Genomic DNA, 26,670 nt, shown 5'->3' with positions numbered 1-26,670 from the left:
TGTACTAGTGTATTTATTTGTGTGTGTGTGTGTGTGTGTGTGTGTGTGTGTGTGTGTGTGTGTGTGTGTGTGTGTGTGTGTGTGTGGAATGTGGAATAAACTGCCCAGTGAAACTTGAAAGTTGCAACACACAGAGAGAAAGAAAGAGAGAGAGAGTGAAGCTCTGAGCTGTACTATCCCAACACATCCTATAGACACAAGGTCATTGCTATTATCCAATGTGCTACAGGCATCAGAGACAGAGAGAGAGCAACAGAGGCCAGGCCAGGTCGAGAGAGGAGAAAGAGGTGAACAGGTAAGCTTTTGATCCATCTTGTCATGACAATACCAAATACACACTGTTGCGCCAAGGTACAGGAGTTGATTCTCTTGCTGCATACACATGGAGATGATTTTTTTTCTTTAAATATACAACTTTACTTTCCATTTTTACCTGCTGTCCACATGTGTTTTTTGTTGCCAAAAATGCAACTTTTGGAAAACTGATCAAGGCTGGAATTTTTGGTGTGGACAGGTGAAAACAATTTGATAACACTGATGTAACTGGTGTGACTTTGCTTCTGTGCACATGCTCACAGCGGGGACACTGACCTCACACATACATGCAACTTTCATCATTTTTAATATCTTGAAATCATTTGTGACTTTTAGGAGGAGCTGTACCATCTCCTCTGTCCATTTGAGAACTCACCCTTTGTACTGTTGGAGTTTGATTTCCATACAGATTTAAACATTGTCAAGAGGTTAACAGTTTTCACACTAGCATTTGTAAAAACATGGGATGTCAACAAACCACTGCAATCTCTCAGGCAGGTGTGTATGTAATCTTTGCAGTAAATAGCATTAAAGTATCACTAAGGGGCCGAGAGAGTTACCAGAGTTATCAAGTTTCAAATTATCAACTTAAACTGTCAATAACTCTCAAACGAAATACTGTTGAAAGCTTGATATTTTATTGTGAGAAAGGTTAGTTACATAATGTATCAACATTTTCATTTTTAACTTGATGATGTGCTATTTAATCACAGTACAATTAATATTCATCTTCAGATACAGCCCTCCACCAGTCACACAGGTAATGAAGGTAAGATGAAACTGAGATCAAGGTAAGAGCAAATTTCACAAATGACTCTTACAACAATAATATCTGTCTTTGATCAAAAGACAACACTGAGACAGGTACTGAGTGGTAAGTCTAGGTTCTATGTCATGTAGGCTTTGGCCCTATAGGAGCTGTCACTATTGGGTTTACCCCGGCACATCGAGCTGTGGCAGAACACAGAGGCTCAGTTCATGTTCTTCTCCGCCATAACTATGACTCTGTCAAAGTTCACGTCATGAGACTCATACAGCGGAGTAGTAACATGGAAGGGCGCAAGGCAGTAATTTCGCCTAGGGCGGCAGCTTCTCTGCGGGCTACACATACTCTCAAAGAAACTGGAGATACAATACTTATCTCACAATTTAATGATGAAAATAAATCTCCTTTACTGGCCGTTGTTGTTTTAATCATCTATTTTTTTAGGGAAGAGAATGTTTGACTATCAAACTCAATCAATCGAACAACACTCAACACCTACTAAACGACATTGTGGCTCTGCAATACATTCAGGTATTTCTGCTAAAAGTTGTTAGAATATTTTATCATTTTAAATGAAATTTCATCAATAAATATCTGTCTGCATGCATGATTCAGTCCATGATACAAACTGAATGATCCTTTCCTCTGCAGAAGTGAAGATAATGGCTGAGGTAAAGGGAATTATGAATCATATTCATTCCAAACTTCATGGGCAAACAGACACAGTCAATATTTTTCTGAGGTAAGAATTTCATGAAATAAATCAACCCTACCTTCACCCTTTTTTATGTTACCCTAGCCAAACTCTGATTTTAAAAATAACCACCGCTCCATACAATGTTAGAAACAAAATTGGAGTCCCATGCTGTTGTGCTGTGAAAAGGACAAAAGGTGAGGGCGTGTGTCCTTAAGAGTCTTTCCCAACCAGTACCGGGCATTAGGACTGTCACACAAACTCGGATGTCAAGTTGAACGGACTGTAATTCAGGAACAGGTCTATATAAAAGGAATATAAAAGTTGATCCCACATGGTGCAGTTGTATTTGCAACTCAATTAAATCAACTCTGGCTGCATGCGGCACACATGCTGCACACGTGCCGTACGACGTAGCCCGTGTCGAGATTTAAAGGGGAAGGACTGGTCTTACGGATTGGCTGCTTTTACAGATACCAAATCCAAGTAAGATGTTGATATCGGCACCGATACCCGATGCTAATATTGGATCGGTGTATCCCTACACAGAACCCTTACCACAGGCCCTATCTTCCTAACAACACCATAGAAACTACCAACAATACATATAGCTTATCTTACAGGATAAACAGCCCCAATTTGCTGCAACACGTAAAGACTAAGGGGATGAGATGATTCTTATATGGCTGGACCAAGTCTGACAGCTCCTGCCACCCGCTGCTGGGCATCAGTGGTTGCAACATGGTTTCATGTTTTTCACGTTAACTCGGAGTCATTGTTGAGGAATGTTGTTCTTCAGGGTTATGGCAGATAAATCACAGATATGGGCCAGTGTCTTTTCTCTTGAAAACTCACCTTGCAAGCCGCCAAAACTACTGAAATTGGAGGTGTGGTATGTGAGATATCAAGTGTATCATTTTTAACACTTAATCTAGCTTTAACCCTAACTAATAAGCTAAAATGACTTATAACAGAGGTACAGCAAGTCAAGTGTGCAGGATACTCATAAAAGAAAGTGGATAATTTCAGGAGTCACAGGACCATATGGTGAGTTTTCTGTTTCAAAAGGACTTTTCAGAGGTTTTGTTATGGCTGAAAACCAGTGGCTGTTTGATTTTGTTGAGGAAAACTGTTACTGTAGCAAGGAAACTGGATATGGAATCCAGTCTTGTATTACCCATGGCCTGTAACTGGAGGCTGGCCAGTTACAGGCCAAACCCTTGGCCATTACTGGAGGCTTTTAACTGAGTACTGGTTTGTATTTACAGAAATATGGTAGATAACACTTCAACTGTTTTTTTGGTTTTTTTTTCTCTGATGTCTTGTTTGCCAGGTAACATGAGCCATGTTAGCATCCTTTCTAATCAATATAAACCTGTAGCTCCAACAAAGTTGAGGCACATTTTGAAAAGACATTGATTTTCCCAAAAGAGCAACATTTCAAAATCAACTATTCCAAAAATCCCAGACCTTCCCTTGCTCTTCACTCCCTGATGTCCACAGGTATGACAGTGACAGAAGGCACTAAAACAGTTTGTGGCTTGTGTCACTGCCAGCTAGTCTGGTGGCATTGGGTCGACACATATCTGCCTTTCCCACTGGACATTATCTGCCATTGAAGTATGCTTGACTGGGTTTTCATGTTGGTTTCTTCTTCATCTCTACATACAGTATTTTATGAAAGGGCTAGTATTTCTGCTCAGTGAATTAACCCTATAGTTAAAACAATTATTTCTTTTACAACAGGGATAAAATCAGGGATTTGGAGAAAGGGAAAAAGGAGCTGGTTGGTGTCTTTGGTAAAACAGGGGCCGGGAAGAGCTCTCTGATAAATGCCATCATTGGAGAGAAGGCTCTCCTGCCCTCTGGAAGTGTCAGTGCATGTACCTCGGTCATGATCAAGGTGGAGGCTAATATGGAGAACCCCAATTACATAGCGGAGATTGAATTCATTACAAAAGAGGTAAATGAGCAGCAATAATTCACCAAAAATAAAAATTTTGTCATCATCCACTCAGTCATGTCAGTTCAAACACTGGTGCGGTAGGTCAATGTAACACATTTCAATTAACTGTCACTACATAAAGACAGCAAAACTCCTCTGCCACATTTCTGGAGGAAAAATCTATGACACCCCAAAAAGATGGTCTCAGTTCACTACAAATGCTGTGGAGAAGGTTATGTGGGGCAACACAAACACGTGATATTGATATACAGAACTGATCACTGTTTCAACTGATTTGAGGGTCAGTAGAGAATGACAAAATTTCAAAATCATTTTCACAGTCATTTTTGGGTGAACTACTCCTGTAATATGTTTAAAACCACATAAGGATATTTGAGTGGGTATTTAGCTGCAACTTGTACACTTGTTTGGTACATGAATTGACAGATTTTACTTTTTTTTAGGAATGGGAAGATGAGCTATGGTCCTCAAAAAAAATATTCAGGATGAAGGAAATGAATGTAGCGATAATGATGATAATGATAATGGTGATGCTGACGCTGATGATGATGATGATGAATATGAAGAATACAGTGATCATACAGAAAAGATCATAACACTATATGGAAAAGACAGTTGGAAATCACCCAAAGAACTCATGGACAGCAAGTATTTCAGAGAAATCCCAGAATTTCTCCAGTCTAAAAAGAAGATACTGAAATGTGAATCTGTAAGTAAAATTAAAATGTCCTATATTCTCTTTTAATAACACATTTCTGCTATTGAATGTTCAATGTTTCTAGTGTTAGGACGAGTTATGGGCACACAAACAGGGGTTCCTGTCTCCTATTTCCTACTCCCTGTCATCCATTTTGTTGGCTGGTGGTATTGGGCGGGGCCTTCTAATTAAAGCAGGTGTGCAGGACAAGATTTGGTGCTGCACATGAGGAATCCGCTGTGAACATTTTTTGTGATGTGTATTGGTGGGTTACAAGTGGATAGTTATCTGGGTTGTTGGCTTTGTTTTTGTTGAGTCCACTGTCATCTCCTTTTTGGGTGGTCACTTGATTTAGGCCCAGGTTTGGGCATGCTAACTATAAACTGCCATTTGTGGTTTTGGCAACCAGCCTGCCACTTAATAAGATTCTGGTAAGTTTGCAGTGGTTAGTCCTGTTGTTAATGGTGACTACTTTTAACGTAGATGAGTTTTGTGAAAAGGACTTTGGCTTTAGTGCTTTGTGCAAACTGAAGAAAGACCAGTTGCTTTCTGTGGCCCCGTACTTTGAGATGGACATTAATCTATAGGTTAAAAAGGGTGAGATTGTAGAGGCACTTATTGAAGACCTCCAGCTACCGGATCCAACACTGGAACAGAAGGAGCAAGAAAAGGATAGATAGGCTCAAGCTAGAGAATGAGAAATTCAGGTTGAGTTGGCCAGAACTGTACTGGAGCAGGAAAAGCTAAAACAAAAAAAATCAAAACCTTCAGAAGAAGAAAGAAGCTCGATTTGACATTTCCAGCTGCCTGAAGATTACTGTCCAAGTTCAACCATGAAGATGTTGGGTAATTTTTAAAATTGAATTAGACTGACCTGAGGATAAATGGCCTATCCTTGTTCAGGGTGTTGTTGAGGGTAAGGCTCAGGAGGCCTATGCCTGCCTCGACTGTAACCAGAGCAGGGAGTATGACTTGGCTGAGTATGAGGTCGTCCCTAAGGCTTACAGACACAAGTTTTGGTCATTTTGTTGTAAGCCTGGAGAAACCTATCTTGAGCTTGTGAGGAAGCAGTAACCTACACTATATTACCAAAAGTATTCGCTCACCTGCCTTTACTCATACTATGAACTGAAGTGCCATCCCATTCCTAACCCATAGAGTTCAATATGATGTCGGTCCACCTTTTGCAGCTATTACAGCTTCAACTCTTCTGGGAAGACTGTCCACAAGGTTGAGGAGAGTGTTTATAGGAATTTTTGACCATTCTTCCAAAAGCGCATTGGTGAGGTCACACACTGATGTTGGTCGAGAAGGCCTGGCTCTCAGTCTCCGCTCTAATTCATCCCAAAGGTGTTCTATCGGGTTCAGGTCAGGACTCTGTGCAGGCCAGTCAAGTTCATCCACACCAGACTCTGTCATCCATGTCTTTATGGACCTTGCTTTGTGCACTGGTGCACAGTCATGTTGGAAGAGGAAGGGGCCCGCTCCAAACTGTTCCCACAAGGTTGGGAGCATGGAATTGTCCAAAATGTTTTGGTATCCTGAAGCATTCAAAGTTCCTTTCACTGGAACTAAGGGACCAAGCCCAGCTCCTGAAAAACAACCCCACACCATAATTCCTCCTCCACCAAATTTCACAGTCGGCACAATGCAGTCTGAAATGTACCGTTCTCCTGGCAACCTCCAAACCCAGACTCGTCCATCAGATTGCCAGATGGAAAAGCATGATTCATCACTCCAGAGAACGCGTCTCCACTGCTCTAGAGGCCAGTGGTGGCGTGCTTTACACCATTGCATCCGACGCTTTGCATTGCACTTGGTGATGTGTGGCTTGGCTGCAGCTGCTCGGCCATGGAAACCCATTCCATGAAGCTCTCTGCGTACTGTACTTGGGCTAATCTGAAGGTCACATGAAGTTTGTAGCTCTGTAGCAATTGACTGCGCAGAAAGTCGGCGACCTCTTTGCACTATGCGCTTCAGCATCCGCTGACCCCTCTCCGTCACTTTACGTGGCCTACCACTTCGTGGCTGAGTTGCTGTTGTTCCCAAACGCTTCCATTTTGTTATAATAGAGCTGACAGTTGACTGTGGAATATTTAGGAGCGAGGAAATTTCACGACTGGATTTGTTGCACAGGTGGCATCCTATGACAGTTCCACGCTGGAATTCACTGAGCTCCTGAGAGCGGCCCATTCTTTCACAAATGTCTTGTTTTACAGTCTGCATGCCTGAGTGCTTGATTTTATACACCTGTGGCCAGGCCAAGTGATTAGGACACCTGATTCTGATCATTTGAATGGGTGAGCGAATACTTTTGGTAATATAGTGTATTTGAAACCTTGAAACCTGAACCTTGAAAATCATGATCAAAACCAACAGTGTGAGTTGTCCAGGCGATTGGGATGTAGCTATGCCCTTCTTGTTATCAGTGATTGTTACCATCAGTGATTCTGTCACTGATTGTACTGGGTTTAGTCCCTTTGAACTTGTCTGTGGTCATGAAATGTGAGGGCACATAGGTCAGCTGATTCAGCACCTAGAGGCAGCCGGATTGGTCATTAACTGGCCCAAATGTAGAATTGGGAAAGGTCAGGTGACATACCTTGGACACCATGTGGGCCCGGGATCTATTGTGCCCAAAGCATAATAGAGCTAGTGTAAACCAGTGATTTTCTGGTTTACAAAGACCACAATGCGCTGACCTTCTTGCCCAAGTTCTGATTGTCCAACAGATGTGTCCAGATGGAGTTTGATTCTCCAGCCGTATAACCTGTCCATCATGCATCTCTCCAGTAGGGAAAATATTAGATATGCTTCTAGGGAATGAGAGAGAGACATCAGTGTTTTAGTTTGACGGAGACGCGTCAACCTGTTTTGTTGCCGACCACCACTGTTTTGTATTACGGATCAACCAACCCATACACATAAAAAAGTGGAACATCATCCATACTGCTTGGGCTGGTCAATGTTGAAGACCATGCCAGAGATCTCTCACTTTCTGTTAAGCCTGTAATCCAGCCTAGGGGCCTAAGGTAAGCCCAGTCAACCCAGCCAACAAAACTACACAGCCTCGATTTTCCTCCTTTTGGGCATACACGCACTTATGTGAAGGAGTGAACAGCCCCAGACAATATTGTATTAATTCAACTGGCTCACCTATCACAACACTAGTATAACATATATAGCCTATCTATTCAAAGTAATGGTTTAATGTGGTTCAGAATTACTTGAACAGAGCTGAGGCTAAGAAGCAGAGTGTATATTGCAGGCCTTGAAGTTATCTAAAAAACTTGCCATGTATACAAGAAACGACAAGAGGTTAGAAACACTGTACTGGCCGCTGGTGAAGTGTGTGACCATCAAGGTGCCAAAGGTCAATGATCTTCTTGAGCACATCACACTTGTGGATCTTCCTGGAAATGGAGACTGTAACAACAGCAGAGATGAAATGTGGAAGGAGGTAATGTATTCATACTCATACCATATCATCTATAAACTATATTACCACCATGCTGCTCCCTTGCACTGAGCTTTTGTTTACTGCACCTAATATACAACTTATCTTAATAGAAAACTTAATGCACCATCTGATTTTTAAAGCTGATTTTGTACTTATTTCATTTCAGAGTGACATATTGAAGTGTCTATACTAATGAGAACACATTTTGAGTAAAAACTATAAGTATTGCTTTAAGATAGTTATCAGTATATCTGTACATATTCTGCATTTCATTTAACACTTAAACAGCACTCCTATTTATAACTCACCATTCTGTTCCTTCAGTGTGTTGGAAGTTGTTCAACTGTGTGGATTGTGAGTGAAACTAATCGAGCAGCATCAGAGAGAGAAGCCTGGGAGATCTTGGAAAACACCATCAGCCTCATGGGAAATGGTGGAGAGTGTCAACGCCTCATGTTCATCTGCACCAAATCTGATGACATTGAAGATGACACTGAAGATTCAGTAATGATGCAATGCACCATTTAGGAAATTGCTACGTAGCTCCACAGTGAATATAAAATAGTCATACAGTCTTTGGTAAAAGCGGATGACTTCAAACAAAAAATGATTGTGCCCTCTATTAGTACAGTGGCTTCCAAAACTATTCAGCCCCGTTCATTGGTTCACTTTAAGCCGTGCACTCCACAGAGCTGAGCTCCAAGTTTTATGATTTTTTTGTCTTAATTTTTTCTTTGTTTAAGAATAAAAAAAATATTTAGCATATTCTAAGTGGTAGGCATGTTGTGTAAATCAAATGTTATAACCCCCCCCTCCCAAAATACATTTTAATTCAAGGTTTAAAGCAACAAAAAAGGAAAAATGCCAAGGAGGTGAATACTTTTGCAAGCCACTGCACATACAAGATTGTCTTGCACAAATAAAATTTTATTTTTTGTTTTGAGTGCATTAGTTATGATTCAGATGATGATGATTCAGAAGAGGAGAAGCGTGCTCGCATTCTTAAAAGAAACAAGGAAGCCAAGCTCCAAGTGACAAAAAAGTTCAGCAGACAACCCAAGATTAAGGTATGATTTATGGGCGAGTATAGATACAAAACTGTCACTATCCACGGCAAACCTTCCTCATCACAGATTTTTTTCATCTTTTTTTCCAGAAACATTTCAGTTGCGACAGCAACTTTTTCAAAGTATTCACAGTGAGCTCCAAAGAATTCCAGAGGGGAAAATGTCTGCAAAAATCAGACACTGGTAGGTTAAGTTTCCATACAGTGCATTCAGAAAGTATTCAGACCCCCATCACTTTTTTCAGTTTTGCTATGTTGCAGCATAATGCTACTATCATTTAAATTATTTTTTTCTCTCATTAATCTACACTCAATACACTATAATGTCAAAGTGAAAACAAACTTGTAGACATTTTTGCAAATTTATTAAAAAGGAAAAACAACACTTGAAATTTAGCTCAGGTGCCTCCCATTTCTCTTGATCATTGCTGAGATGTTTCTACACCTTGATTTCAGTCCACCTGTGGTAAATTAAATTGATTGGACATGATTTGGAAAGGCACACGCCTCTCTACAGAAGGCCTCACATCTGACAATCCATATCAGGGCAAAAACCAAGCCATGAGGTCAAAGGAGTTGCCTGCGGAGCTCAGAGACAGGAGGTCTGGGGCAGGATATAAAAAAAATTCTGCTGCACTGAAGGTCCCCAGGAACACAACAGCCTCCATCATTCTCAAATGGAAGAAGTTTGGCACAACCAGGACTCTTCCAAGAGCTGGTCGCCCGGCCAAACTGAGCAATCGTGGGAGAAGGGCCTTTGTAAGAAAGGTTACCAGGAACCCGATGGTCACTCTGACTGAGCTCCAGAGATCCTGTGTGGAGATGGGATAAAGCTCCAGAAGACAACCATCAACCATCTGGGCTTTATGGCAGAGTGGCTAGATGTAAGCCTCTCCTCAATGCAAAACACATGAAAGCCCACTTGGAGTTTGCAAAAAAGCCCCTGAAGGACTCTCAGACTGTGAGAAACAAGTCTGATGAAACCAAAGCGGGACTGTTTGGCCTCAATTCCAAATGTTATGTCTGGAGGAAACCAGGCAGCGCTCATCACCTGCCCTATACCATCCCAGCAGAGACTGGTCACAGTTGAGGGAAAGCTAAATGGAGCAAAGTACATAGATATCCTCAATGAAAACCTGTTCCACAGCACTCAGGACCTCAGAATGGGCTGAAGGTTCACCTTCCTTCATGACAATGACCCTAAGCACACAGCCAAGACAACACAGCTTAAGGACAACTCTGAATGTCCTCGAATGGCCCAGACAAAGCCCTGACTTGAACCCTATCCAACATCTCTGGACAGGCCTGAAAATGGCTGTCCACCAACAATCCCCATCCAACCTTACCGAGCTCGAGAGGATTTGTAAATGGCAGAAAATCCCCCAATCCAATTCTGTTTTCACGTTACCATTATAGGGCACTGAGTGTAGATTAATGGGAAAAAAATGAATTTAAATTATTGTAGCATCAGGCTGCAACATAACAAAAGTGAAAAAAGTGAAGGGGGACTGAATATTTTCTGAATGCACTGTAAGTAAACATATTCTTTATCAAAAATATTAAGAAGCACAGCTATTAGGAGCACAAATTTGACTTTAGATGTAAATATCTACACTTGTAAGTTACAAACTTCATTTTTTTTCAAGAAATACCCCAGCTTCAGGAATTTCTGCGAAATCTCAACGGCCGCCAGTCAAAGACATTAAATTATGTCTCCGGAGCTTACGGGATTCTGTGTCTGATTCAGGGAGCCAATTGCAGAGAAACGGTATGACCATTTAATTCAGTGTGTTTGTATGTTTGTGCTGAATATTTGACACACAGCACAGACATTAAACAACATAGGTAACCTGAAGTAAATTAGCTTCAAATTCAGACAAAAGATTGCACAAAAATGACAAAAAAATTGAAGGTAGTTTTCATGTATACTCAGTAACAGCAAATCTGCCAGAGCCGTTTGAAAACTACTCCCGGAAGTTGTGGTCGATTATAATACTGATTATTCACAGAACTGATACCAAGGTACCTTCCATATCATATGATCCAAATCGAGTACATTTTATCATTGGATTATTTTATCATTTGAAAATTACATTATGTATTCTGTCATTAAAAATTGGAGGACAATTTTGAATTGCTATAATGATAAAACATTCTAATTTATTAATCTATAATTAAAAACATTATAGGACGTTGTTTGCATCTCTCAAACACCTGTATACAGATAATAAATATAGACTTAAGCACTTTCTCATGAACATTCCCTTCCTCTTGCTTCCATTAAAAGTAATTTCCTGCCCCATATACACTATTCGGACAAAAGTATTGGGTCGGGTAGATTAGACTTTATTGTCCCAGAGGGAATTTGACTTCACAGTCTGTTCACAAAGAACACATAGGAACAATACAGAAAACATAAAATGAGACCAAAAAAAAAAAAAAAAAACAGATCCCCAGACTAAACCTCTCACCACCAGCGACACATTAGCGGGGCAGTTTGTTCAGTGTTGCAATGGCTAAGTGGACAAAACTCCTAGTGCCCGAACCTTCTTCATGCTTGAGTTCTATATTGCCGGCCTGATGGCAAAAGTTCAAAGTAGCGATAGAGGGGATGATCTGTGTCATTTGCTATTGTAAGTGCACGGCGTGTGATGGCTTTATCATTCATATCAGAAAGTCGGGGTGTGGGTAGACCAATAACCTTGGCAGCAATGCGTGTAATACTGAAGAGTTTGTTTTTGTTTACTACGGTCAGTAGATTAAAGAAGCATGGTAAGCAGTACAACAGAATAGGTTGCATAATACTTTTGTACAGTAACAGCAGAAAATAAGGGGCAACAGACAATGATCTGAGTTTACAGATAACATACAGTCTTTGTGTATGCACAGAAGTAATATGTTGATCAAAACTAAGTCTATTGTCCAGAGTGAGTCCAAGGTATGTAAAATGATCAGCCCAGGAGCCCAGGAGACCGGCGCGAAATGGAGACCGGCGAGCAGTGCGGGCACGTCACTAAAACCTCACAGGCAGGCTTCCAGAATGTCAGGCACATGAACAATGCAATAAATACCGACAAAAAACACTATTCAATGCTACTATCACAATCAGCACATACATACAGTGGTGGAAAACAAGTTTTCGGACACCCTTAAAATTTTACACAATCTCAAATATTATCATGAAATATTTGTGGAAAAATCTTTTTTGTGTTTCAAAAGATGTGGCTGCATTAGACAGATACAAACAAATACAAATTATATTTTTTTGTTTATTGTTTACAAGAAAACCTAACAAAACTAAATTCTTGACAAATTCTTCTGACCACAGAATCTTCTTCCAATTCCTGGCTGTCCAGTTCTTGTGTGCCTGGGCCCAACGACACCAGGCTAACCTCTGTCTCTCATTGATCAGGGGCTTCTTGATAGCCTTGTAGGACCTTAAGCCATGATCTAAAAGTCGGCCACGTACAGTGCGGGTGGAACACCGGACACCAGTTTGGTTTGACCACTGCTGCTGAAGCTGTCATTCGGCGGTTTTGCCTGCACATGTGGATCAGGATGCGGTCATTTCTTGCTGAAGAAACCCTTGGACGCCCAGATCTTGGTTTGTCTTCCATGCTGTTGGTTCATCTGTATTTCTGCAGAGTGTATCCAACTGCTGAAGGACTGCATCTGCACTTCCTGGCTATCTGGCGGCAGCTGTACCCTTCCTGGCTGAGAATCTTTATCTTCAGGCTTGTTTCCTGCGTTAGGCTCCTTGTTTTAGCCATTTTTGTGTCTGAAGAACTTTCAAATGTGTTGGCTTTATATAGACACAAAGCTTGGCAAAAAAAATTGTGTCTTTTTATGAAAAGAACGACCTTCATCACTGGTACCAAAATGACCCAATACTCAAAATTTCTTATGTATTTTTATGGAACCAATCAATTTTAAGTTTTTAATGGCTTTTTTAGGATTTGTTTAGTATTTTGGCTGTGACTGTACTAAAAGAAATTGCACTTGAAGACCCAAGAGGGATTCTTAATGCAATATTTCACAAATGCATGCATGCATGCCTGGGGTGTTTTCTACCACTGCATATCTCCATATCAACTGTCCCGTCACAACTGATGTCAGATCAAAGGAGATTGGCACCGTTTGTGCTGATTGTGAGGTTTTGGTGATGTGCGCCAGTCAGCCAAACTTCCACTGCGCCGGATCTGCTCCGCCTTGCGCTGAAAGTAGACGTTGTTTCAGATGGCGAGCTTTTGGTGGACCTCGGCGAAGCCTTTTGGCACGAAACTGTCACTGCACCAAGCTGAATCTGTCGACACCTCCCCCTGCTGCGCCGCCACTCCCATCTTGGCACACCTCGGTCTGCAAAACTAGCAAACTGTCCACCCCTTGGGTTGCGCTGGTCCAAACTAGCTCTGCGCGGGGTTCGCCTCACTGCGCCACCTTCCGCTGCACCGGGAAACTAGAGCCCCATATGTTCACAAAAAACTTAAATACTTGTGTCCAACTCAATAGGCAAATTAGGCAAAAATCCCTTTCAAAATGCAAAAAATATAACTTAAAACAGTAATGCATTGCCAAAAAAAGGAAGTCAAACAAAAAAGGACACAATCTCACCAGCAGATATTCCAGGGAGTGGAGGAGGGGATGAAAGTCCCAATCGATGCTGTAGAAAGCAGCGTTCACTCTTGATCGGAGGTGTTCAGTGCAGGGGAACCTAGCCCTTGGACCTGACTTTTCCTCTGCTTAAGAGTAATCCTACTAATTTAATACATTTAAATTAAACGTCCTCTCACTGCTCCCTGGTTTCTCCTCTCTGCTCTCTCTTCTCCTCTTTACCTTTGTTCTCCTTTTTTCCCCCATGTCAAACATTCCTTCCATTTCAAAACTCCCTCCCGCCCCACCCACAAAGGAAACCACCAATCAACAGACATTACTACCGTATTTCACCAATTAATCGCCCGGCTGCAAATAGCCGCCTGCTTCTTTTAAACACCTGCAGTCTGCACCCATTTTGCGCATTAAACGCCCACCCGAATAACCGTCGGGCGATTGTTTGCATTATATTGAGGTAACCCAAAATAAGGCTATTCACCTTATTTTTGCAGAAGTAAACAGTTAGCTGCATAATAACTGTGAGGCACTTCCGTTTTCTGTCAAAATAGGAGAGCTAGCTAACTAAAAAAGGGTGTACCGTAATCTTAAATCGACTATAAATATGTTGGACAGTAACTGTCATCACAATAATGGCCTGGCACAGGTCTGTGCAAAAATAAATAAAGGCCTGCAGCAAATAGCCACCTGGTTCTTTTAAACGCCTGGGGTCCAAGTTGATTTTGCGTATTAAACGCCCGGGCTATTAATTGGGGAAATATGGTATATATGAACCCTAGGTACAACTCCAGTGGGCCAGGCTTATACAAGATATTTACACCAGGTAGATCTAACCCTGTAGGGCTTCAACATTTAAATCTACGCCTTCATCCACTAATCTTGTGCTGGTGGTGATGCCACACCGTCTTCCCATGAATGGAAAGTGGATCCAGTCCATGCTACTATTACAAACTAAGGGGCCTAGGTCAACCCCATAAAAAACAACCTTGTAGCATTGTCCCTGCTTCACCAAACTTAACATTTGGCACAATGCAGTCAGGCAGAGAATGTTCTCCTGGCATTTGCCAAAACCAGACTAGTCCATCAGCCTGCGAGATAGAGAAGCGTGATTCATCACTCCACAGAACACTTTTCCACCACTCCAGAGTGCAGTGGTGGCGTGCTTTACATCACTCCATCCGACACTTGGCATTGTGCTTGGTGATGTAAGGCTTGCATGCAGCTGCTCAGCCATGGAAACCCATGCCATGAAGTTGGTGCTCAGTTTTTGTGCTAATGTTAATGCCAAAGGAAGTTTGGAGCTCTGCAGTTACTGAGTCAGCAGAGCATTGGCCACTTTTACTCACTATGCACCTTTGCACTAGGTGACCCCGATCTGTAACTTTACGTGGTCTTGGCTTGGTGGCTGAGTTGCTGTGGTTCCTAAACACTTCCACTTTGCAATAATACCATGTACAGTTGATGGGGGAATATCTAGGAGGGAAGAAATCTCACAAACTGTTTGTTGCAACGGTAGCATCCTATTACATTACTATTACAGTGCCACACACAAATTCAGCTCTTTAGAAGGAGCCATTCTTTCACAAATGTTTGTAAAGGCAGACTGCATGGCTATGTGTTTGGCTTTATACACCTGTGGCAATGGGACTGAATTAAACACCTGAATTCAGTGATTAAAAGATGTGGCTCAATACTTTTGTCCATATGGTGTACCTATACTTATTAATTTATGATGAAAGGAATTCTCCAATGTCTTGGGCTTTTATTTAAAGGAATGCTAGAACGTTTTGGGCAAAATACCTTTTTTCTGACTTACCCAGACTGTGACAAGATATTCGATACCATTTTTGCCTCTGTGCATCCAGAAGTTCTCATTAGCTAGGCTAATGACTTCAAGTCTTTATGCTAAGCTAATACAAAATGTTACCCATAGGGACCAAACCACTGGACGTACAGATATGAAAATGGTATTGAACATCTTGTCACAGTCTGGCTAAGTTGGAAAAAGGGTATTTTGCAGAAAATAAAAGCTGTATGTGTGGACTGTTGATTTTAACTTTTGGTTAATTTGAAGGTAATGTCCTTCTTAAGGTTTTAGAAACTATCAGTTAGCTTTAAACTAATTCTAAATCAGGTTTTACTATCAAATATAAGAAATTTACATTTTGAATGTACGGTGTCCAATTCAGGGTTCCCAAAAACCAGAGGTGTGCACAATCCTGGAAGAAAGACTGGAGCAAGCGGTAGATAAAGTCAGATGCTCCATGGAAGAGGCTTATGAGGCTTTTGGAAACTGCCTGAGGGAAGGAGTTGAAAAAGCACAAAAATCATATGAAAATGACTTGAAGTTCATCTTAGTCTCTGTAAGTATTTGCATAATAATTTTAGCAACAAGACAAAATTTTGTTCCTCACAAAAACATTGTAAACTGCCTTTACATAATTCTGTGTTTTTTCTAATTCATTTCAGAGAAGGAAAAAAAATAGCAGTTTTCATAGGACACTGAGGAGTATTGTTGAAAAAGATGGAATTCACAAAACAACAAAAAAACATGAAATAAACATCAATGAGAAATTGGCCTCACGCATGAGAGATCACATTGACGAGACGTTCAAGAAGACCTTTCCGTAAGAAACTACTTATAGACATAAAAACCATTTGTTAGAGCATGCCCATTTAAAAGCAGTGGTCAGTGTATACAGTTAGGTCCATAAATATTTAGACAGTGATACAATATTTATAATTTTGCCCTTGTACACCACCACAGTTGATTTGAAATGGAGTAATCAAGATGTGATTGAAGTGCAGACTTTCAACTTTAGTCTTTAATTCAAGGGTTTGAAGAAAAATGCAGCATTAACCTTTTAGGAATTACAGTAAGTTTTAAACACTGTCAACCCATTTTCAGAGGCTCAAAAGTAATTGGACACACTATACATAACTGTAATTAAAGGATTATTTTTAATATAGGCATTTAGTATACATTTTACAATAGACATTTTACAATTTTTCAATTTTGAAGATAATCACACCAAACTGGTTTGAATTTGTAAAGTAGTCAATTTTATGCATATTTTATGTATGGTGAAATTCAGAATGCGTACTTTACTGTGGAAATTTGGAAGCGAAAACCCAAACTGTGAATGTGCAGCTTAAGAGATTTGGTAAAAAGTTCATGAAAATGTTGATGTTTTGACAAATGAATGCATTTCTGGTGCAATGGTCATTGTATTTTAGGTTAATAATGAACAAATAACAAACAATAAATGAATATAAGCCACAAACGCAAGCTACAATGGTCTAATATTGAAGAATTTCTATATTTGCGAGTGGTGAAATAGCCCCATGTTTGGGACAGAACTTGCATAAAGAACAAATGTTTTATATCCCAAGAAAGAGCAAGCTTTGAACTTTAAATTAAAACAGAGATCAGATTTTTAAGACATTCCCACATGCAGTTATGGGCCAATGAAAATCTGACATGAAAACTTTTTGGGGGATTTGGGGAAGCTGCCATCCAGAAATCGATGCATATATCTGACTAACCATTAATGCTTTGAACAGTCCATGTATGTATCTCAAAGCTCTGAAAAAATCAAGAAGCTGGGGCATATACAAAGTTGTTTTCTCAAGGCCCAAACATGGCCGACCACAAAACCTGCGTAATTTTTTTTCCATTTTTGAGGGTCTGGCATGCCTACAAGTTATGATGTATGACAGATGTTTTTATATATCCTGAGAGAGTAGGTGGAGGTGTGTTATCGTACCAAATTTCAGTTTCCTATGTGGTGTAGTTCCTGAGATATTGACACCTGAAAATGGAGGAAAAATAAAGACGCGCGAAAATCGCGCTAAAATCGACACACTCCCCTCACTAAATTGGCCATATCTCAGAAAGTATCCATCCGAGCAAACTCAAATTTTACAGTGTGCCTATTGGCTAAATAAGGAATAACTGGTGAATTTTTCAGAATTTTTTGAGACCCATGTGCGTGGGATGTCCTGACAATTTGGTGAAATGACATGGAATGACCCTAATGCCATATTATAGTTCAGCCCCTTAAATTTAAAAAGCGTGCACTACAATTACATCTTTATTACTGCAATTACTCTATTTCAAATCAACTGTAGTCGTGTACAAGGGCAAAATTATGAATGTTGTGTCACTGTCCACATACTTATAGACCTAACTGTACACACTGCACAAATTAGAGGAAGAGCCTGTCGCTGTCACTTGAATCAAAACAGGTCTTCAACTTGTTAACATGTTTCAGGAATGAAGGAAGACGTGGGCCATTCAAAGGGGCCATCAGTGACTTTACTCTTGACACAGAGGCTCTGGGAAGCAAATACCAAGACGTCTTACTGCAGCTGACATTTCTCAAGACAGAGGTGCAATGACTATTATTACCATTAGATCTTCATTTATTAATGGTTTGTTGTCCAGTGTCTATCCACAGGCAAACGTATCTACTTTTTATTGTAACATATAAGATTTTGCCTTTATTTTGTTCCTTTATTTCATTTTGAAAAGTCCCACTTCATTGGGTGCAGTGTTAAAGTACACTTTATTCTCTCTAAAAAGGAAGCAAAACTGAAGACAAAACTCAAAGATATCATCCGAGATGAAAAGAAAAGAATCTACCACAGTCTGGTGAAGTCAATCAAGGCCTCCATGAAGCCATGCTATAAAAGTAAGACAAAAAACATGATGGATGTACATTGACAGCATGGTGATCCACATTTCTATTCATCTTGATAGCTTATAGAAGCAAAGCAGTAAAATCAATTGTGTCAATATGTTTTCTGTAGAAGCAGCAGAAATCCATGGAAAGGACTCACTGAAAAACATGAGGGACACAATTAAGAACCACCTGCATGAGTCCAAGGACATCATGTTCGACCAGGCCAAAGATGACATGCTCACTCGACTGAGAAACTTGATGGTTTGTGATATTTTGTGTTATAAAGTCTAATTGTAATATAGCAGTAAATTGTGCTGCTCACCTTTTGCCCACTCACTCCTTACTTTTACAGTTTACATCCTGTGAAGTTTTGTTATGTGACAAAAATTCTGCTTTCATAATCATTGGTTATGTTTTTGAGGTCATCATTTATGTTGAAAGCTGATTTTACTCTTCCATAAAAGTCTCCCAGGCACTATCACAAACATGTACAATTACTGTTGTTAATCTGACATTCTCACAAGAGGGGAAAAAAACAAAACATCTGCCTACTATCACATTGTCCTTTCACATATTTCAGTTGCAGCAATTTTTCTGTGGTTTGTCTATGCATATTCTCATTCGTCCAGGTCATAGACATCTCAAGGAATTGAATGAGGTCAACTGGACTTAGTTATCTGTCTAGAAGACGTTTCGCCCCTTATCCAAGTAGCTTCAGTTCATGCTGTTCCTTAGACTAGACTGGTAGTCACTAACTGGTGGGGAGCTCAGGTATTTAACCTTAGTGGGTGTGTCTGTTGTTGTTGAGTTGTAACGACTGTCATTACAGTCATTGGAGACATTCAAGGCCAGTTGTGAATGGCTGTTGTCAGAGTTGTATGAAGTCAATTGTGAATGGCCTTGCCCTTTTGGGACTGAGTTGCTGAATTTTCTTGGCAGGTATGACAGGACAATATTTTAAGTGGAAGAAAGCTGGCGGTGTAAACCCCCTCCTCTGTTAAGAGAAGGTTTTTCCATCTTGACATAGATGGCTTCTTTTACCCCTCTTTCAAACCACCTGTCTTCTCTGTCCAAAATGTGCACATAGCTGTTCTCAAAGGAGTGTGCATTCTCCTTAAGGTATAAGTAGACAGCTGAATCCAAACCTGAGGAGTTAGCCCTTCTGTGTTGGGCCATGCGTTTGTTCAGTGGTTGCTTGGTTTCACCAATATAGAGGTCACTGCACTGTTTGCCGCTTGTATGGCATACATGAGGTTGCTTTTCTCTGTGTGTGGTGCAGTCCTTGGGGTGTACCCGTTTCCGAGTGTGTTACTGGGTTTGAAACATACAGGGATGTGATGGTTGTTAAATATCCGTTTCTCTGAGTTTCTCTAATACCCCAGCCACATATGGAATAAAATATGTAGCTGTGTTTCTGTTCTATGTTGCGTTCCTTCTCTCTTTCCTCCTCACCCACAGTGTTGGTATTCTTATTGGAACGTGTTGCTGTTTTTCCAAATGTCCAGCTGGGGTAGTCACAAGTTTTAAGAGCTCCCCTCAGGTGTTTGTACTCATCTGCTTGAGCCTGAGTGCTGGTGGGTATATTATCAGCTCTGTGTTGCAAGGTTCTGATAACACTCAGTTTATGTTCCAGGGCGTGGTGTGAGTCAAAGAGTACTGGTCTGTATGTTTGGGTTTTCTGACACCTGTTTTTCCCAATCTGCACATCACAGTTTTCTGTGGTTTAATTAATGTTGCACTGTTCATGTGATCATGATGTGATCGTGTTGATGTGATCATGATTTTAATGTTAAATTAGGATCAAATCCTGGAGACCCTGAATCAAGATATGGTGAAATCGATTGAGGTGTCACTCAAGACTGATGATCGCTCAATCCCAGGTAAAGAGAAAATGTCCAAATGAAACCTGTCATTCAGCTCACTGGCAACAACAAGATTTGCCTGTCAGTGAAGTCAATAATGAGGTCAGTTTTTATCATATCTGTTTCAGTTGTCACTCAGGAATATAAGAAGGTGAAGACTCACTATGAAAATCTGATGAGAAGCTCCAACACAAGCACCAATGACACGGTAAAACCTGAAGTGTTTTTTGGAATTACTTTTACAAAGGGTAGCATTTAAGAACTATTATGAATTTTGAACTATTGAAAAATTTTTAAATTGAATTTTTGGGCAAAATACCTTTTTTCTGACTCATCCAGACTGAGACCAGATGTTTGATACCATTTTTCAAATGGTATGATATGGTATGGTGTTTGTGGTATTGAACATCTTGTTTCAGTCTGGGAAAGTCAGAAAAAAGTTATTTTGTCCAAAATGTTGGAATATTCCTTTAAGAAGCTGCTGACCGATCATCAAAACTGAGCATTCAGACTAACACGTTTGTGATGTCTCTTTTGTCTCTTTTGGTTTTGTATAGTTTGCAGTTATTAGTAGTGTAGTTATTAGTCAGATAATAACTTTAGTAATGACATCATGGCCCTGTTTGTCTTTGCTGTTCATTTTGAAGCTGTTTCTCAGTCCCCAGTGGCCTCTCTGTGTGTTTTGTTTCTATGCTTCAGGTCTGCTGAGAGGAGAGAGGCAGCAGAAGTCGGGGTTGCCGGTTGGAGAACCCTGTAGCCAGCCGATAGAGCCCAACAGACCTCTGGACTTGGGCCGACTCCTTTCTGGCCATGCATACTGCACCTGATTAGTCTGGGTGTTGGTTTCATTGTTGATTTGTGTTTGCATTTTATGTTAATAGTTTCAATATCACACTGCAGATGAGATCTGCAGAGCGTTCTTTAAAGGGCAGGGGCTCAAATGACAAAGGGGGCATGTGTTGAAAGTCTAGATAAAATCCAGTACGTGTGTTGGAATTTACATTTTACAGTTTTCTTTACTATGCTATGGTAAATATTAAAGTTTAGGAGTCGTCTTGAGCCCCGTCTTCTTAAATAAATGTTAAGTTGTAGCCGATATGCAGCTACCAATACTGTGAAAACGTCAACTCAACATACATTATTCTATTTCACAGAGATGAAGAGGACTGATAATCTGCAAAAACTAAGATTTTTCAATGATTTAGTAGCACTTATAGTTTTTTACTCATATTACTATCATTTGTGTATTTTTTGTTTTGTTTTTCATACTTTGTATAAAAAAAAAAACTTTGACTCTCTGAAAAGTCTGACACCATCGGCATGCAAAGGAGGTCGCTGCAAGTGTCCTTATCAGCCATTACTATATTTTAACAGAGTTATTACAGCTGTTTAAGAAGCTGCCTTCAGGTTCAGTTTTAATTTGGCAGTCTTTATATGAATGCCAGCTCTTGTATTCTGTTTGTATTTCTATTCTGTTTTGGCAGTGGCAGACCGGCTTCTTGTTTGGTAAGGGTTGTGTTGGTTCCATTACAAATGTTTTGGGGGTTTTTTTTTTGGTTTTTTTTGTTTTGTTTTGTTTTGTTTTTTTTTCCCAGTACTCATACAGTAATGTTATTGTATGATTTCAGGTATTTAGGACTTCAATACACTTAGTGATTTTTATATTATGCTCTGATCATGGGTACTGATTTTACTATTACTTATTATTTTGGAGAATATGGCAATGTAGTCAGAATGTTTGTATGCTGTTTCTTACTCTTGTAGAAATAATGTACTTTTTTTTCTCATTAAACCTATAAAAAAACAAAAAAAAGTCTTGTTCTATCAACTTTAATCTTGAATTAAAACTGAGATTAAAATTTAGATTTGGATGCTGTAATAAACTGAAGAAAAATTTCAAATGACTTAAATTGCTTTACTTTCATTGCTTTGGATGTGATAATGGAAAAGACGTTAAATTAACAGTGATTATTAGGTATTATCTGAAGTGTAGCTGAAACCGTTTTCCTTGAACATTTTTTGAATATTGTTTTGTAAACCTTTTGTAAACCAAATAAAGAGTGGTGCTTCACATGTAAGACACTGTGTGTCCTTGAATTTCACATGAAGGACAGTTTATTAAGTCTTGAAGGGTCAGAAATCACTGACTCTACTAAAAAAATCAGACCAAATATAAAATTCAAACAGACACTAATATTATCTCACAGTTTATGTGATTCTCTCTTAACATAATCGCTTCTGACATTTGGAATAAACTCATTTGTATTTGTGCTCAGAAACTCTTGTAGAAAGATTATGGCCATACAAGATGACATGATTCATTGATAATCTTGGAAATGGCATCAGGTGATCAGCCCTGCAGGTTTTTTCAGATATTTTTGTGGGAACTTTTTCGTCATTCTCAGTTGACAGTGAAGTCAGGGTGTGATGGTTTCATGCTCTCTGTCATAACAGGCTGTTGGGTGTAATATGGCAATTAAGAGCTACAGAAATACACAAATTCAATTTTTTAATATATCTATTTCAAGGAGGCTAAAAAGTTCTTCTAGACCTTCTGAAAGAAAATATTCTCAATGGTTGTGACACAAATGTAATTTTGGACAAGAAGAAAACAGTGTGGTACCCAAAGACTGAAGTGCCGTACCCTGTTTGTTATGCAGCAGTTTCACAAAGGGAATTTTCTGCTCTTAATGCCACCAAACGGTGGCCACCAATACCTGCAGCTAAACGCGTCCTGTGACGACACAACCTGATCTCACAGAAATCCGTGAAATGAGCATGACCTCTTAACAACGCATTGCGTGCTCCTGGCACATAACCTGTTATAATTATGTGTGGCCACCACAGAAACAGCGTCCACTGAAAGTCTATTAGGATCCGTGTTGTGTGGTCACCACGCAAACGCTGTCCACTGAAAGTCAATTTCATGTGGGTGGTAGTTCATAGATCCCGGAAGTGCAAATTTAATCAAAATAAAATAATAAAATAAAAAATAAAAAATCGCCAGTTTTCTATACTAGGCCTACCATATTGACCCGCATAAAAGACGACCCTGATTTTAAGATGACCCCTCTTTTTCAAGACCATTTTTTGGAAAATAGGCTACTTTTTATATGGACAAAATCTTGTTTGAATAAAAAAGCCACCGGCCTGCATCAGGCGGGTCGGCCGCGGCACCGGCTGGTACCGCGCCCACCCGGTCAGGTCTGCGGGATCTGACAGGTGAGTGGTCAGTGCCGCGGTCGGCCCGCCTGGTGCCATGGCCGGTAGGAGTAGTATCTAACATGGAAGGGCGCAAGCCAGTAATTTCGCTTAGGGCGGCACATAGGCAGAACCGCCACTGTATAGTTTATAATGTCATCATTTTCATATTTTTCTAGTCCACAAAAATCACATTTTAAGCCATTTTGAAATCAATGAACGAAATTTTATTTTAATCTGAAAAACACCGGCGTTACCAAGGCAACGCGCTTCATGCTACCAGGGGCCGGATTCTCTAAAGATTCTTAAGATTAAATTTCTTCTTAAGTTCCACTTTTTTTCTTAAGTCGGGGTTTAAGAAGAATCTTAAGATATTTTCGAATTCACAAAGAAAATATCTTAAGAATCCAAACAAAAGATCTTAAGAATGTTCTCAACTTTATTCTTAAGATTTTTCTTAAGAATAAATGGGATTCTTGAAAGAAATGATCTTACTATTTTTCTTAAATAGTATCGTAACTTTAAGACAGGTAAAGATCGTCTTAAGTAACCACATGCTGTGTGAAGGTAAGCTATTTTTCAAACATCTTTGATTAATTTAGAGCCAAATTTGATTATATAACATAGATTACTGTAGTAGGCTAATACCTTAATAATTTTACATTGTATATGTTAACATAGTGATAATGGTTATCTAAACTGTAATTCAGCCTAATATCTAAGCCAGTATTTAGACACATATAGGCACATATATTGTTTCTGAGTCTATATGAGGACGTTTTGTTTAGCCACCAGTCACCATTCATGTGTCAATTATATTTAGATTCCATTAACTAATAGGTCAGTAATATCGTCGCTGTCCAATACAAAGTATGTATCTCAATTTTTGAGAAAACACTTTTATAACATCAAATCAAAGTTGAGACTATAATGGATATTGTTTTGTATTTTAGATGGAGCTGCTGTGGGCTGCAGCTCGAGGCTGTTTGTTTACATAAAGGTAGAGAGTTGAGAAGTTCGTAAGTGGAAAAAATTAAGAAGTTCTTAAGATAATGTGCAGTTCTTAAGAAAATAATGGGGAATAGCACTTGAGAACATTCTTATGAACTTCTCATTTTTTCCTCTTACGAAACGTCTTAAGATTATAAGTAAGAACTTTTTGGAGAATATGGCCCCTGGTGACTCCCGGCTTCTCGGCTTCAAAGACGTCACGCCGTGGGTGGTGGTTCACAAATCCCGGAAGTGCAAATTTAATCGGTATTCTGAAAAAAAGGTCTGATTATTAGCCATAACGTTGTAACCACCCAAGGCAGACTTACCACGAGCTATGAGGATGTGTAACGATGGCATGTGTCCACAAGTCCCGTATAATATCAACTTTATTTTAAGAAAACACGTTTTATTTGCGATATCATATCACGGAGAAGCACTACATTACCCATAATCCTAGTGTTTATTAGCGACAGCTTTCATCAATAAAGTCAATAAAATCTAATAAAGTGCATGAAAGTTGATAATATGCTGATATGTTACGCCATTGACCACAACCCTTTCAGTCAGCGAAACAGAGCGGGTGGAAAAACCGTGGAAACACGTCAAAAATAGCACTAAAGATTTAGGCTATATAGTCTATATATATATATTTTTTTTTTTTCATAACACATCTTTACTCGTGGTATAAACATAGGCTACATGTTAAGGTTATGCTTTTGCTGTCAACATTTTTGGAAAGCTCTTGACCTCTACTATCATGTCCGATGGCAAACCAATAGGGGTGCTACCGACTAGTGTCAAAACATGGAAAAAACATGATTTCACTATCTTAAGAAAAAAAAATTAAAATCTGACCATTCAGGCGTTCTTCCCACACCCAAAAACTTTGATTAAGATTGCAAAATTAGTGATCACCACTTCATATAATAGACATAACATGTTAGAACTACAAAAGCTATGGTGCAGGACACCTCTGTGTGTTGCAACTCTGCACGAATTGTAGTTCTGGTACCCCTCTTCCGGGTTAGGATAAACATTGTGAATTTAGGTTTAAAAACCATACATACGGTAGTTTTTCAACAGCAAAAGCATAACCTTAAATTTGCACTTCACTGACTGTCCCAGACTCTTAGGACTCATAGCAGCCTATAAGGTCTCAAAAAGGTTTCATAATGACAGAATCTCCGAGGTGCCACATGTATGTTCACATCCCTTTGTATTCCATCCTAAGTAAATATGTTTATATATCATCATTCACATGGTACAGTGAGGTGGGAATAAGAACAGCACACCTGACGGATCAGCAGGTTATACAGTGATGCATAATGCCAGCAATTCAACTTCAACTTTCAACTTTTTTAATTTATTTTATGTCCCCAAGGGGGGCAATTAATTTTGCAGCATGATAGACACACAGACGAACAACACACACCCGAGTACAATGGTACATTGGTCAGCCACACTGGGAGACACTACGTAATTACAGCAGCAGGTCAATAAATAACAATACAATAAATATACAAGATACGAAAAATGTAAAATGTGCTATATGTAAAATATAATAAAATATAAAATATATGAAATACATAAATACATTAATACATTACAAATGTGTTTTTTTTTTTTCCAGTGGACATGCAGTGAAGTTATTGTATGATTTCCCATGCTTAGAATTTCAGTACACTGCCAACGTGTTGGCAGTTAAACACAGAACGTGTTTAACTGCTGTTGTTGGCAGTTAAACACGTTCTGTGACAACGACAAGTTGTTTGGGTTTGGGTTTGTTTTCCAGTTGTTTGTCTCTGTGCACATGTTCACTCATGTTAGTCATGTCCGTTTGTGTGAGTTAGCAAATAAATTTGTCTGTTGTGTGCACCGTGCCTCTCACATTAGTCTCAGGCTGCAGCTGGAAGGTGTTGGCATCATGGCCCCAGACTCTTAGCAGCCTATAAGGTCTCATAAAGGTCATAATGGCAGAATCTCTGGAGTGCCACATGTATGTTCACATCCCTTTTTCATTCCATCCCAAGTAAATATGTTTAGATATTATCATCCACATGGTACAGTGAGGTGGGAATAAGACCAGCACACCTGACAGGTAAGTAGGCTGCACAGTGATGTGTAATGGCAGCAATTCACTGACTGTTTTCAACACTACAACCAAGAGTGACCCAACCCAACTGTTGTGCACAGACCAGGTCAAACAGATATGTTGCTATTCACCTGATATGACAACAGAGCAACATGTAAACACAAGTGTTGCCTGTGCATGTTTCTAATTTTGCACAAAGGCAGACTTATGATCTGGATCCACAGAGTCTTATGCATCTGACTCCAGACATTTTACCCAAGTGTTT

General features: G+C 39.7%; 1 protein-coding gene across 1 annotated transcript; it reads left to right on the top strand.

Annotated features, from left to right (window-relative positions):
* Positions 1-277: 277 nt before the first annotated feature.
* Positions 278-21,633, top strand: LOC115363372 (nuclear GTPase SLIP-GC-like). Its single transcript, XM_030057546.1, is given in 20 exon segments — positions 278-295; positions 1,051-1,084; positions 1,526-1,612; positions 1,733-1,823; positions 3,522-3,738; positions 4,185-4,226; positions 4,229-4,450; positions 7,707-7,898; positions 8,223-8,408; positions 8,846-8,965; positions 9,055-9,148; positions 10,611-10,732; positions 15,762-15,935; positions 16,042-16,199; positions 17,847-17,964; positions 18,158-18,266; positions 18,385-18,518; positions 20,056-20,137; positions 20,248-20,327; positions 20,819-21,633. Coding segments are annotated over 18 exon segments (2,229 nt in total). The 5' UTR covers positions 278-295; positions 1,051-1,084; positions 1,526-1,533; the 3' UTR covers positions 20,828-21,633.
* The last annotated feature ends 5,037 nt before the right edge of the window (positions 21,634-26,670 follow it).

Source organism: Myripristis murdjan, chromosome 8 (genome assembly GCF_902150065.1).
Source record: "Myripristis murdjan chromosome 8, fMyrMur1.1, whole genome shotgun sequence".
Classification (NCBI taxonomy): domain Eukaryota; kingdom Metazoa; phylum Chordata; class Actinopteri; order Holocentriformes; family Holocentridae; genus Myripristis; species Myripristis murdjan.
The sequence above is the reverse complement of the archived record's forward strand: the minus strand, read 5'-3'. Positions and strand labels throughout refer to the sequence as shown.